The following is a 15,666-nucleotide window of genomic DNA, read 5'->3' on the forward strand; positions in this document are numbered from 1 at the left end:
TTCGGAACGCACATTCAGTGCTGTTGGAGGCCTTGTAACCGATCACAGGGTGCGCCTGTCCACCGAATAAGCTGACCTTCATAAAAATGAATCAGTCTTGGATCACCAGCTACCAAGCACCTGATGCTGATGTAACCACATTTTTTTTTTTTAATGTGAAATCCCTTCAAGACTGCCTATGCTGATGCTGAGTGACTATCCTGCTATGCTGAGTGACTATCCTCTTCCTCCTCAATGTTCATGCTGATAGCTTGTAAGAACATTTTTGGGTACCGCCACCAGTGGCTAAGGCCCAATTTTTCTGCCCCTGTTTAACAGGGGCGTGTAATTACAATTTTTTATGCAATATTTTGAAGGAGGGCTCATTCCTGTGCTCCAACTAGAGTATCTGTGAGTTGAGTGGGTTGCAGTGTTGTGGCATCAGCACCAGTGCCTAAGGCCCAATTTTTCAGCCCCTGTTGAACAGGGGCATGTAACTACAATTCTTAATCTAATATTTCACAGCAGGTCCCGTTCCTGCGCCCACCAAAAGTAACCGTGAGGGCTTACAGTGTTGTGGCAACACCAACATCTAAGGCCCAAATTTCTGCAGAGTATATAGGGCAGGCCCCTACTTTCAAAAATCCAACCTACAAACGACTCCTACTTGCAAACGGAAGGAGACAACAGCAATTGAGAGGAAATCTACCCCTAGGAAGGGAAATTTTCTCCTTTAAGAGTTCCTTGTTTCACTAAAAACCCCAAATTTTAAAAAAACATTTGTCATTGGGACAGAAAGTGAGGTGAAATTTTCTGAACAGGTGCACAGACAGCAAAACAAATGTTACAGGGTTGATAATCCTTCCCTATGTTTTCCAAAAAGCTTAAAAATAGATTTTTTGGCTGGAGCTACACGTATAAGATGTACCAGTTCAAAATTACAAACAGATTCTACTTAAGTACAAACCTACAGTCCCTGTCCTGTTTGCACTGCCTTTATACTGCTGTTCGGAGTATGTAGGGCCAGGGGGCCCCACGCCTTTCCTTTTTTTTTATTTGGGTGCAGGGTTCCCCTTAATAACCATACAAAACCCAAAGGGGCTGGTAATGGGCTGGGGGGGGGGTTCTCAATTATTTTCATCCATATTGCCTTGACCAGACATGACATTAAAGCTGCAAGCAGTTTTAAATGAATTTTTTTTCCTTTAGAAATGTCATTTTGAGCAGGGACTGTTCTAAACACAGGAAACACACGCCACTTTAGAGGCATACTATAGACACCCCCCAGGCATGATATTTAAAGGAATATTTCACTTTTATTTTTTCACTTTAAGCATCATTAAAATCACTGCTCCTGAAAAAACGGCTGTTTTTAAAACTTTTTTTTGCTTTGATATACCCTGAGGCAGGACCCGGGTCCCCAAACCCTATTAAGGACAATAACTTGCATATCAGCCTTTAAAATTTGCACTTTTGATTTCCCATGTTCGAGTCCCATAGACTTTAATGGGGTTCTAAAGTTCGCGCAAACTTTCGGTCCGTTCGAATGTTCTGATGCGAACCGAACCGGGGGTGTTCAGCTCATCCCTAGTCGTCAACAGAAAGAGTTAGGAACAATGCTAAATGGAAACAATGAAGCATAGGTAAAGAGCACATGAAGGTGTCAATTCACAAGAATTCTGATGGGATCAATAATGTTTTTATTGCACTAATCAAACAGATAAAACAAAACACATTTAATGGTATAACAGACCAAAAGGGAGCAAATACGAGAAGTTCATTGTTAGGGTTTACATACACTTTAATATTGTTTTGGGAGTCTGGTTCAGGTTGCCATTGACTTTAATGAGACTTTCAGTTGTAATATTCTGAACTCTGGAGGGCTGTGAATTTTTCAGAAACCTGAACCACAACCACACACATTTTTCAGTAATTCAGGCTCAGACATGGAGTCTGGCTTGATTATTATTTTTCAAAATTGGAACTACACCTTTGGTTTTGACCATGCCCAATGAGAGAGAACATAGAGACTATCAAGTTCTGGGAAGGAAAATCAAGCAACTTGGGGGGTCATATCCAACCAGATCAATTTACCATTGTTTCCCCCTCATGGGTGAGGTGGTTGTAAGAGGTGGTTGTTTACAACTAAATAGGTGCCACATAGAAGTAATAAAAAGTCTATGCCCTGGCAAGGTTATGTCCATGAAATAAAACCAGACTGGTCTAAGCACACATATTCAACCTAGGATGCACTCTGAGTTGTTTATAAAAAATCACAATCTTCCATGATATGCCTAATGAGTTAAAAGGCAACTCTCTCTCTTCCATTAATGAAGCCTCCCTTCTTGGCGAACCCTAGTATGCAAAGTTGAGCAAACCAGCATTGGAAAATCTCCATTACAGTTCTCTTAAAAAAAAACAAAACAAAAACAAAACAAACCTGTCATAAGTATGACTTATGAGTCATTTATTGTACTTGTACTTTATTGTACTTGTAGCTTGCATTTTAGTGACTTGTCCAGAACAAGCATGTATCCAGGGAGGTCAGAACTCTTGCCCTGTATACTTTATCAGGGTCATTGAATCAAATATTTGAACTGAGTGGATCAGGCAACTATCTTTTTCAGGAGAGAGGTCAGCAGTGGCATCCTGAATATTTTTCTTGGTACTACTTTAAGTACTCCACTAAAAGAGTTTGGTTGATTTATATTTGTATAATAATCAAACAATGCACATTTCTATGTATTCTACTTAGAGTAGTATACTTTACAATTAATTGGGGTCTCAAAATGTAGAATATCAGAGCAATCTGCATAATCTGAATACAAAACAGTGTTTTTTAACGTTTGTAAAAGAAACATGATGGTGTTTATCCAGCACGTGAACACAGGGTCATCATTCTGTTATCTACACTGTTTCTGTTCACTGAAACTCTTCTTTGAGATGTTTTGTTGATATCAGTTCTTCACTTTCTTTCACATTTTTCAATTACAGAAACATACAAGTATGATTCAAAACGGAAAGTCTTTTACAATGTATTTTGCATGTAAACTTTATAGTTTTTTAGTATCACCATTGATAGATGCAAGAGATGTAGCATTTATAATTTCTCTTTGGTCATCATCCTTTTTTAAACAGTTTCGAATAAACTTGTAAATTGCATAACCAGGTATTACTGCACTTGGAACTCCAGCAAGAACAACAACAATGGCATAAACCCAGTCTGGATGAAGTACTTCTTTTGCCTTAGGAAATTCACTCTGTAAGTGATACACGTAAGAAATTTTCAGTACATATTTATGTACATGCATATATTCACTTCTTAATCCTACATGGTTAAAAGGGGAAAATGCTGCAGAAAAATAAAATACTGCAAATCCAAATGAACCCTCACTTTGAATCTGCCAAATGCATTCCAGGTGCATCAAAATGAAAGGTGTTATCTTAAAGTTCCATTTCTTTTTAAAACAGCCACAGCCTGAGTAGAATAGTCTGTCCATTGTCAGTATCTGCAGAGCGGACCCTTGCTCTCTGCGGTCTTATTGCAGAGGTCCAACATGCCCCCTATTATGTCAGACCTATAGCTCTGCAATCAGCAAAGTTCCTGACCCAACAGGGAATGTGTTGGACCTCTGCAAACATATCACTTGCTTCCACACAGAGAGCAAGTGTCCAGCTCTGTAGCTACTGCCACGAAACAGGCTATTGTACTCTTTAGAAAGAAAATGAACTGTAAAACTTTAAAAGTCTTTTGTTTTGAATGTTTTGATGCACCTAGAATATATATTGAATTTAAAGGGTTAGTTCACCTTTACCAAAAACCTGTCTATGCAGGTATATGGGACCTGTAGATAAAAACAATCTGTTCAGTTTTAACCAAAGTTGTATAATGCCCTTGCTATAGGTGTAGGCCATTAAGGTACCTACCTGGTTGAAAAATTCCCAGAGATGGCATCATCCTATCCTGCCTTTTTGCTAGGACATTGCTCAAGCACTCCCAGTAGATTCAAACCCACTTGCATGCACTCTTTCTCCTCTTTCGCCATAGCTTTAAGCTCAGGGATGCTGCGATGGAGAAGACAGTGACCACACTATCACTCTCTCTGGGTTTGAGGCTTGTTCCTGTGATAGTGGAGGTCAGCATTAATGGATGGGAGTGTCTTAGCAACATCCTAGCAACAAGGTAGGGTGGGATGATGCCATGTGTGGCAGTTTTTTCGGCCAGGCTTCAGGAAGCATGTAAATGGCCTACACCTATAGCAAGGGCCCTACCCAATTTCAGTCAAAGCTGCACAGTTTGTTTTTATTTATAAGTGTGCTTACCTGCACAGGCAGTGTTTTGGTAAAGGTGAAATAACCCTTTAAATCGAGGATCCAATTTGATTTTAAGTAACGTTTTTAAGTCAGTTTTTTGTCCGATGTTACAGGGCTGACAGTTGCTTTGAAATTGGTCATGATGAAGATAGTAAGATGGCACATATTTAGAACATATCATGATCTACAGTCAGGTCCATAAATATTGGGACAGACTTTCAGCTTTAATTTGAGGGCATATACATCCAAATCAGGTGACTGGTGTAGGAATTACTAAAGTTTGTATGTCTGCTTCCCACTTTTTAAGGGACCAAAAGTAATGGGACAGATTAACAATCATCCATCAAACTTTCACTTTTTAATACTTGGTTGCAAATCCTTTGCAGTCAATTACAGCCTGAAGTCTGAAATGCATAGACATCACCAGATGCTGGGTTTCATTCCTGGTGATGCTCTGCCAGGCCTCTACTGCAACAGTCTTCAGTTCCTGCTTGTTCTTGGGGCATTTTCCCTTCAGCTTTGTCTTCAGCAAGTGAAATGCATACTCAATCGGATTCAGGTCAGGTTATTGACTTGGCCATTGCATAACATTCCACTTCTTTCCCTTAAAAAACTCTTTGGTTGCTTTCACAGTGTGCTTCTGGTCATTGTCCATCTGCACTGTGAAGCGCCGTCCAATGAGTTCTGAAGCATTTTACTGAATATGAGCAGAATATATGGCCCGAAACACTTCAGAATTCATCCTGCTGCTTTTGTCAGCAGACACATCATCAATAAATACAAGAGAACCAGTTCCATTGGCAGCCACACATGCCCACGCCATGACACTACCACCACTATGCTTCACTGATGAGGTGGTATGCTTTGGATCATAAGCAGTTCCTTTCCTTCTCCATACTCTTCACTCTGGTACAAGTTGATCTTGGTCTCATCTGTCCATATGATGTTGTTCCAGAACTGTGAAGGCTTTTTTAGATGTTGTTTGGCAAACTCTAATCTGGCCTTCCTGTTTTTGAGGCTCACCAATGGTTTACATCTTGTGGTGAACCCTCTGTATTCACTCTGGTGAAGTCTTCTCTTGATTGTTGACTTTGACACACATACACCTACCTTCTGGACAGTGTTCTTGATATGGCCAACCGTTGTGAAGAGTGTTTTCTTTACCAGGGAAAGAATTCTTTGGTCATCCACCACAGTTGTTTTCCGTGGTCTTCCGGGTTTTTGCTATCTCTCTGATGGGTTTGGCTTGTTTTTTCAGCCTAATGATGGCTTGCTTCACTGATAGTGACAGCTCTTTGGATCTCATATTGAGAGTTTACAGCAACAGATTCAAAATGCAAATAGCACACTTGAAATGAACTCTGGACCTTTTATCTGCTCCTTGTAAATGGGATAATGAGGGAATAACACACACCTAGCCATGGAACAGCTGAGCAGCCATATACAAACTGTTGTAATTTCTACACCGTTCACCTGATTTGGATGTAAATGCCCTCAAATTAAAGCTGAAAGTCTGCGGTTAAAGCACATCTTGTTTGTTTCATTTCAAATCCATTGTGATGGTGTATAGAGCCAAAAAGATTAGAATTGTGTTGATGTCCCAATATTTATGGACCTGACTGTAAATTTCATATAGCATGTAAGATTATAGAAAAGTAAGATATATGCCTAAACTTAGTTCAATTTTCTGAATGACTTCAGTATTTTTCATACTCTTTATATGAGTGATTCTCAAAGTTTTTTAATCTGTCTATCACAAAGCTTAGGCAAGGAAGCAGATGACATCTATGCCTATGTCTGCTCTTATTATCATCTTGTACTACAAAACATATCTAATATACAGTATATATGTCAACTGTGTAAAAAAAGTATCAATACTGTTACAAACAATATAGTATATTTTACAAATGGACAGCCTTATGGATTGTCCGAGGGAAAAAGTGCGATCGGATTGTGTTGTCGGAAATTCCGATCATGTGTGGGCTCCATCGGACTTTTTCCGTTGGAATTTCCGACACAAAAAGTTTGAGAGTAGGATATAAAATTTTTCGACAACAAAATACGATCATTGTGCTCAGTCTGAGGCTGTGGAACTCGGTGTAAGTGGAGCTGGTATAAGTGGGAGTTAAAAACCAGAGTTAGGGTGAACAAGCCTTGCTTTTTGTTTGCTGGGTTGCATTTTTGGGGCTTTTCCTTTTAGTTTTTCATTTGCCTTTTTCTGTCACTTTTTAAATAGCTTTTTTTTTTTTTTTTTCTCTGGTTCCTTCAGTCTATCAATTAAGGGGGGTGGTTAATTGCTCACAGGTGCCTATTTAACTGGGTGTAGGACTCAGTCTGAGCGTGCTCAGTCTGAGGCTGTGGAACTTGGTGTAAGTGGAGCTGGTATAAGTGGGAGTTAAAAACCAGAGTTAGGGTGAACAAGAATTGCTTTTTGTTTGCTGGGTTTGCTGGGTTGCATTTTTGGGGCTTTTCCTTTTAGTTTTTCATTTGTCTTTTTGTGTCACTTTTTAAATAGCTTTTTTTTTTTCTCTGGTTCCTTCAGTCTATCAATTAAGGGGGGTGGTTAATTGCTCACAGGTGCCTATTTAACTGGGTGTAGGACTCAGTCTGAGGCTGTGGAACTTGGTGTGCTGTGCAAAATGTAAGCACATTGTTTCCCTGGAAGCCCAGGTTCTGAATCTGGGGAAGCAACTGTCAGCACTGAGAAGTCCCTCCATACTAAAGGTGAGCCAGGAACGTACACGGCAGGTGCCGGCAGGGGCCAGCACAAAGGCGGGTGGAGACAAAGAGGTGCAGGCACTAGCAAAGAGTAGATGGGTGACAGTCAGGAGGGGTAGAGGGGGAAGTGCTATAGAGGCCGATCCAGGACTGGAGAATCCCAATAAGTACGCTCCATTGAGTGACATTGGTGAAACCAGTCAGGGACCAGCACTGCTGGAAATGAGGGACTCTCCTAGCTGCCAGGGGAAGAACTCCTCCAGTGAGAGTGGGGGGGCAGCAAAGGGAAAGGAAAGACAGATTCTGGTGGTAGGGGACTCAATTCTTAGAAGGACAGAGAGGGCAATCTGTATCCAAGTACTGAAGCGCCGAACAGTATGTTGTCTACCGGGCGCTCGGGTTTGGCACATCATGGATCTTGTGGACAGATACTGGGAGGGGCTGGGGAAGACCCGGCTGTCATGGTGCACGTTGGCACCAACGACAAAGTCAGAGGCAGATGGAGTGTTCTAAAGAACGATTTTAGGGACTTAGGTGCTAAATTGAGGAAAAGGACCTCCAAGGTAGTGTTCTCAGGAATACTACCGGTACATCGAGCCACACCAGAAAGGCAGAGGGAGATTAGGGAAGTAAACAAGTGGCTGAAGAGCTGGTGTAGTAAGGAGGGGTTTGGGTTCCTGGAGGACTGGGCCGACTTCTCAGTCGGTAACCGGTACTATAGAAGGGACAGACTGCACCTAAATGAGGAGGGTGCAGATCTGCTGGGAATGAAGATGGCCAAAAAGTTAGAGGGGTTTTTAAACTAGGCAATGGGGGGGAGAGTCCAGAGACAGTGTTAGCCAGCGCGGAAGATATTCCAGAGGGTAGTATTGGGGGCATTAGTGGTAGGTTAACCAAAGCACAAAAACACAAGGTGAGTATAGTAGCAAGTCCTAGTTGCAATCTTGAAACACCCAATACGAGGACAATATGCGACCGGTCTAAACTATGTGGCATGTTCACCAATGCCAGGAGCATGGCGGACAAGATGGGTGAACTAGAGATACTGTTGTACAAGGGGGATTTGGATTTTGTGGGAATTTCAGAGACCTGGTTCAACAGCTCTCATGATTGGCTGGCAAACATTCAAGGGTATACCCTATACCGCAAGGATAGAGAGGGTAAAAAAGGGGGAGGGGTATGCCTATATATCAAGAATAATGTACAAGCGAATGTGAGAGATGACATCACTGAGGGAGCTAGAGAGGAGGTGGAATCCTTATGGGTAGAGCTCCAAAGGGATGAAGCTAAGGGGAAAATAATACTGGGAGTATGCTATAGGCCCCCTAACCTGAGGGAGGAAGTGGAGACGGATCTCCTATCACAAATTGGATTAGCAGCAAGGATGGGAAGTGTTATCATAATGGGGGATTTTAATTATCCAGGCATAGACTGGGCGGAGGGAACCGCGCATTCATTTAAGGCTCGCCAGCTCCTTAATGTCTTGCAGGACAATTTTATGGGTCAGATGGTAGACGCACCAACTAGAAATAAAACATTACTAGATCTACTGATTACCAACAATACAGACCTGATCACAGATGTAGAAATACGGGGCAATTTAGGTAACAGCGATCACAGGTCAATTAGTTTCAGTATAAATCACACAAATAGGAAACGTGAAGGGAACACAAAGACACTGAATTTCAAAAGAGCCAACTTCCCTAAACTACAAACCTTGCTAAAAGGCATAAATTGGGATAAAATATTATGAACAAAGAATACGGAGGAGAGATGGGTTTGCTTTAAGAGCATATTAAATAAGGGCATTAGCCAATGTATCCCATTGGGTAATAAATTTAAAAGAGCGAACAAACATCCTGGATGGCTTAACTCCAATGTAAAAATGCATATAAAAGCAAAGGAGAAGGCCTTCAAAAAACACAAGGTTGAGGGATCATCCTCAGCATTCAGACTTTATAAAGAATGCAATAAGAAATGTAAGGGTGCAATTAGGACGGCTAAGATAGAACATGAAAGACACATAGCGGAGGAGAGCAAAAAAAATCCCAAGAAATTCTTTAAGTATGTAAACAGTAAAAAAGGGAGGACAGACCATATTGGCCCCATAAAGAATGAGGAAGGACATCTGGTTACAAAGGATGGGGAGATGGCAAAGGTATTGAATTTATTCTTCTCCTCAGTCTTCACGAGTGAATCGGGGGGCTTCAGTAACCAAAACTGCAGTGTTTATCCTCATGACACAACACAGGAAGTACCTCCATGGTTAACAGAGGACGGAATTAAAATTAGACTTGAGAAACTTAACACTAATAAATCACCGGGACCAGATGGCTTGCATCCGAGGGTACTTAGGGAACTCAGTCAGGTGATTGCCAGACCGTTGTTCCTAATTTTTACAGACAGTCTATTGACTGGAATGGTACCAGCTGATTGGAGAAAAGCCAATGTAGCACCAATATTTAAAAAGGGCCCAAAAAACATCCCTGGGAATTACAGACCAATTCGCCTAACATCAATAGTATGTAAACTCTTGGAGGGGATGATAAGGGACTATATACAAGATTTTAGTAATAAGAACGATATCATTAGCAGTAATCAGCATGGATTCATGAAGAATCGTTCTTGCCAAACCAATCTATTAACCTTCTATGAGGAGGTGAGTTGCCATCTAGATAAAGGAAGGCCCGTAGACGTGGTGTATCTGGATTTTGCAAAAGCATTTGACACAGTTCCCCATAAACGTTTACTGTACAAAATAAGGTCTGTTGGCATGGACCATAGGGTGAGTACATGGATTGAAAACTGGCTACAAGGGCGTGTTCAGAGGGTGGTGATAAATGGGGAGTACTCAGAATGGTCAGGGGTGGGTAGTGGGGTCCCCCAGGGTTCTGTGCTGGGATGAATCCTATTTAATTTGTTTATAAATGACCTGGAGGATGGGATAAACAGTTCAATCTCTGTATTTGCAGACGATACTAAGCTAAGCAGGGCAATAACTTCTCCGCAGGATGTGGAAACCTTGCAAAAAGACCTGAACAAATTAATGGGGTGGGCGACTACATGGCAAATGAGGTTCAATATAGAAAAATGTAAAATAATGCATTTGGGTGGCAAAATTATGAATGCAATCTATACACTGGTGGGAGAACCTCTGGGGGAATCTAGGATGGAAAAGGACCTGGGGGTCCTAGTAGATGATAGGCTCAGCAATGGAATGCAATGCCAAGCTGCTGCTAATAAAGTAAACAGAATATTGGCATGCATTAAAAGGGGGATCAACTCCAGAGATAAAACGATAATTCTCCCGATCTACAAGACTCTGGTCCGGCCGCACCTGGAGTATGCTGTCCAGTTCTGGGCACCAGTCCTCAGGAGGGATGTACTGGAAATGGAGCGAGTACAAAGAAGGGCAACAAAGCTAATAAAGGGTCTGGAGGATCTTAGTTATGAGGAAAGGTTGCGAGCACTGAACTTATTCTCTCTGGAGAAGAGACGCTTGAGAGGGGATATGATTTCAATTTACAAATACTGTACTGGTGACCCCACAATAGGGATAAAACTTTTTCGCAGAAGAGAGTTTAATAAGACTCGTGGCCACTCATTACAATTAGAAGAAAAGAGGTTTAACCTTAAACTACGTAGAGGGTTCTTTATTGTAAGAGCGGCAAGGATGTGGAATTCCCTTCCACAGGCGGTGGTCTCAGCGGGGAGCATTGATAGCTTCAAGAAACTATTAGATAATCACCTGAATGACCGCAACATACAGGGATATGTAATGTAATACTGACACACAATCACGCACATAGGTTGGACTTGATGGACTTGTGTCTTTTTTCAACCTCACCTACTATGTAACTATGTAACTATTTAAATTCCGAACGTGTAGACACAAATCCGACACATAAAGTTCCACGCATGCTCAGAATAAATTAAGAGACAAAAGCTATTGGCTACTGCCCCGTTTATAGTCCCGACGTATATTTTTACGTCACCTCGTTCAGAACGATCGGATTTTCCGACAACTTTGTGTGACCGTGTGTATGCAAGACAAGTTTGGCACAAAATCCGTCAGAAAAAATCTGACGGATTTTGTGATCGGAATGTCTGATCAATGTCCGATCGTGTGTACAGGGCGTTAGTCTCACGTCAAACTACACGTTCAGCTTTTCTTTTGTTTTTAGTTATATTTGCTGCTGTGTTTTTTCTTTTTGCAATTGGATGCGTTTCTCCTTTTATTACAGCTTTTCTCAATTTGCTTAGGCTGTATTCACATCTGCAATTTTCAGGAACACACACAGAAGCACGCATTTTTGCACCTGTTCCCAGATCTTGTTAAAAAATGCATCATTCTTGCGGTGCCATTAAATTGCAATACAAGCTCAAACATGGCCAACAGTAGAGTGTTTTTGTTGTGCATAGGCCAGCTTATTCAAGTGAATGGGCTACCATATGCGTGTTGCTTAAAAGGCAGAAAAATGCATGTTTACTCGACACACTTATGAATGGGGCCTAAAATACCACTTTTTATCCATATACATTCATTAATTTTACAGATATCAACTAGTCCCAAAACCTCAATGTACAACACACACTCCTTTCAAATAGTCTAACTCTATTACTTTGACATCTTCCCATCTCTATATACAATTTCCATTAGCAAAACAAAAAAGCACTGTGGTTATGACATCTGGGTCCAAATGCTGTTGAAGGGCGAGGAGGGAATGGTGGACTAACAAAGGTGGCTAAGACAAATTTTGTCTCAACTTAAATAAGCTTTAATTTTGATTTTTGATTTTGCTGTATAGTTTCCATGGGCAACAACACCAGCTGAGATATATATTGTTTCAGGCACGTTCTAATAATTTTTCTTGGGTGGATTAAAAGATTGTAGATACTTCAGGGCTCTAACACAAGATTGCATATTATTGATGCTCCATCAACTACTACATCATATTTTAACTACCTGAATTTACAGTTTGGCACCAGAAGTTGCAAATGTGGAAATAGGGCTGGTCTTAATTTGCTAGTTTGATAAAGATGCAGGTCCATTCCAGTGGAGAAGAGTTAGATCCTTTGTTGAGTTTTTTTCCCCTACTGAGGACAGAGATCCTTTGTTGAGTTTTTTTTTCCCCCACTGAGGACATATTCCCTCCCTTCTTATCCTGGTAACAATGTATCACACTCTGACACACAAGCCAACTAGTATATCAATGTCATATTTTGATTTAGTAAAACACATGCAATTACTGCATGAAAAGTGCATTTTAGGTGGCAATTCCATTCTTCCCTTTTTGGCTAGTTGTCAAAAGGGCCTATCAAAAGGCAGAGAATATTCTTTAGCAGGGATACCCTGTGCTGCACTGAAAGAGCTCAAAGTACATTTACACAGAGGTGAGCAACAGACAAATCTGAAAAATGTAATTATTCACTCAATTCTAAGGCCTCATTCATACCGAGTGTAGCATTCCCGTTTGCAATTTTGTGTGAGCAATTCTCACTCAATTCCGCATTATGCATAGGGTAGCCCAATCACTTGAATAGAAAGCCCTATGCACGTTTGTCACAGCAAATGAATGCATAAAGGCAAAAAAATATTTAGGTTTATAACCACTCTAACTATATTGATATATATGTCAGTGTAACTCTTTGTTGTACTTACATAGTCTGGATCCCAAACAATGTAGACCAGCTTTTCTGAAACTTTGATCACAAAATAGAAAATAAAAATAGCTAACATAATAAGTGGACTGACAACTCTCCATGTAATTTGCCAAAAAATGTTTGGTTTATGACCAATCATAAATTTAATGTCTTCGTTAAACCTGTAAAAGAAAGCAAAAAAACATATACAATATATACAGTTTTACCAAACAACAGGCCACCAACAACATCTATAACATTATCAACATAAAAATAATGGAATGTACATAAAATGTCCATAATCCAATCAATTTCATTACCTTTTCCAAGAAAAAATGTTTGTGTAGGAATGTTGCCTATTCCAACTGATCAGATATTAAAACATATTTTTTCTGTTGATTCCACTAACTACTACTACAACCAACTAATATATAAGGACTTCTAGATTAAGGATGCTTTCTACATGGAACCACCATTCTTGTTGAGACTTTGAAGCCAGTATATGCTAAATATTATACATATCTGCTCTTTCCTTTAGATAGCATGACTGGACGAGTCTAGGTTAATTTGATCATTTTTGAAATTGGGACTGATATAGTGGATACAGATAATAAATTGAAATTTAGGAATCAAGTAGTAAATATTTTTAGTAGTAGTCTATTAACTAGAGCTCTGTGGTCCAGGAGCACTATTTACTGTATTTCATCCTTTCATTTGGACTGAGGTTCCAGTTAGTTGGATGGGCCTCCTCTGCTAAGCAGATGTATGTTGTATTGCCCTTTGATCTATTTTGTGATTGTACTTTTTGTTTAATTTTTTCAGTGAAGCATTTCTTGCAAGCAGGACTGGATTTGTATATAGGTACATTAGGGTTGTGCCTAGGTCTCACTGAGTGTGAATCTTTTAGTCTATTGTAGAGATAATCTTCAAGTTCCGGTCGACAACCCAAACCCAGGTTGTTTGTTGTACTAAGAAAATGGCAAACTAGCAATCAAATCGCCAACAATGCACATCCTGGCATCTGAATTATGGCCAGGTGACCTAGAATGGCCAGCCATAGGGGTTTTCCTATGTTCCAGCCCACTCTCTATTAAAGTCAGAATTCCCAGGAGTCTTTGTTCAGTGTATGCTGTAGCAATCATGGGGTAGTTAGGAAAAGTTAACAGACTGCTGGAAAAGATAGGTGTTAATTTTGGTGCTAATTGCTTATGTTGGAATACAGAATTGTACTACAGATATATTCTTTAGCCAGTAGATGGCAGTGTTTATAAGTTTGTAGCTGCTCTTTGGTAAACCCTATGGTTGGTTATAATAAAGCTCCTGTTTCCTGTCTGCAGTTAAAGTGGTTGTATACCCTTTTTTACATTTTTACCTACAGGTAAGCCTATAATAAGGCTTACCTGTAGGTAAAATGAATATCTTCTAAACCTACACGGTTCAGGAGATATTCACCCTGCATGCAGCCACTGACGTCAGTGGTGCACGCGCAGTGAAGGTCTGGCATGTCGTGCCAGACCTTGCCAGAACTGAGTGACGTCATTGCAGCTCTGGCTATTCACAGCGCCAGAACCGCAAACCTGGAAGAAACGCAGAGGGGAAAATATCAGCTCCCTTGGCGCTGAGCGGGATGCGATGCGGGGACCTCGTTCTAAGGTAAGTATTTCATAATGAGCTAGTATACGGTGCATATTAGCTCATTATGCCTTTGCCTTACAAGTTTTTTTTTTCGTTTGCGGGTATACAACCGCTTTAAGCAGCAAAGCCCACATGGACTGTGCACTGTCTGTCTGTTTTGTAGGGCTATATACAGAATTTTTAACAAGTTATGGGCCCAGACACCCACCCAGAAAAAAGCTGATAACCCAGTCATAGCCCAGTTTTAGCCTGCTACAACAGCCAAGTGCAAGATACAGTAACAGAAAGAAGACTGAAAAAGAATAAAAGAAAATGGGCAGCAACACAGCTGCAACAAAGCTTTTATTGCAAATCTGACAAACCAGAACTACAAGTCTTGAAAATTCAAGATTGAAATGCTGCTAATAAGAGAAGATATGTGGAAATGAAGTCAAGCCAGAACACTTTTCAGATGAGTAGCTAGAGAAAGACCAAAAAGCTGAAAGCACGATCTCTCCTAGCATAGATGATGATCAAATCATACATATATGTAAGTGTGAAACTGCTAAAGAAATATGGGAAGAATTACAAAAGGCTCATGAAAGCCTTTCTCAGCAATAAACTGTATATGGTTAGAAAGCTATACCAAGCCAAGCTGATGAAAGGCCATGATATGCAATATTACATAAGCACACCTTGGAAATGGTTGAACGCCTGAGAGATATAGGAGAAGAAATAAAATATTTTTATGTCCAAACACTATTACTTAGCGGTTTATCAGAAAGTTATGAAATGCTTGTCACAGGACTTGATACAGGTCCAGATGATGAACTGACAATGGAATATTTTAACGGCAAGCTTGTGGATGAATATAAGTGTAAAACAGAAAGCATTAATAATGATGGTGCTTTAGTCAGAGTCTGCTTTAACCACTTAAGGACCATCCACCGTATATATACTGCAGCAGGGCGGCCCTATTGCGTGAAACGACGTACCCGTACGTCGTTTCGTGCACAAGTTACTGTGGGCGTGCTGACAGTGGCACAGCGGGAGAGCCAATGTGCGGGTCTGGTGGCTGCGATGTCTGCGGCCCACCCGCGATCGCTCCTCAGAGAGGCAGAACGGGAATCTACCAGTGTAAACAAAGCAAATCCCCATTCTGACAGGAGAGTTCAGTGAGATTGTCTGTTCCTAGTGATCTTACTGTACTCTCCGTCAGTCCACTCCCCCCACAGTTAGAAACACCTCCCTAAGAGACACTTAACACCTTGATCGCCCCCTAGTGTTAACCCCTTCCCTGCCAATGTCATTTATACAGTGATCAGTGACCATTTTTAGCTCTGATCACTGTAATAATGTCACTGGTCCCAAAAATCTGTCTGCCGAAATGTCGCAGTC

At 40.7% G+C, this 15,666-nt stretch overlaps 1 protein-coding gene across 1 annotated transcript in view; it reads right to left on the minus strand.

Annotated features, from left to right (window-relative positions):
• Positions 1 to 1,656: 1,656 nt before the first annotated feature.
• The window catches only part of SLC6A19 (solute carrier family 6 member 19), a 296,856-nt gene continuing 282,846 nt past the window's right edge, over positions 1,657 to 15,666 (minus strand). The window contains exons 13-14 of the mRNA XM_073630654.1: positions 12,674 to 12,836; positions 1,657 to 3,239 (exon numbers count right to left, since the gene is read on the minus strand). Coding sequence (XP_073486755.1) covers positions 3,033 to 3,239; positions 12,674 to 12,836 — 370 coding nt within the window. The 3' untranslated portion in view covers positions 1,657 to 3,032. The remainder of the gene's footprint in view (positions 3,240 to 12,673; positions 12,837 to 15,666) is intronic.

This window comes from Aquarana catesbeiana, linkage group LG05 (genome assembly GCF_042186555.1).
Source record: "Aquarana catesbeiana isolate 2022-GZ linkage group LG05, ASM4218655v1, whole genome shotgun sequence".
Taxonomy (NCBI): domain Eukaryota; kingdom Metazoa; phylum Chordata; class Amphibia; order Anura; family Ranidae; genus Aquarana; species Aquarana catesbeiana.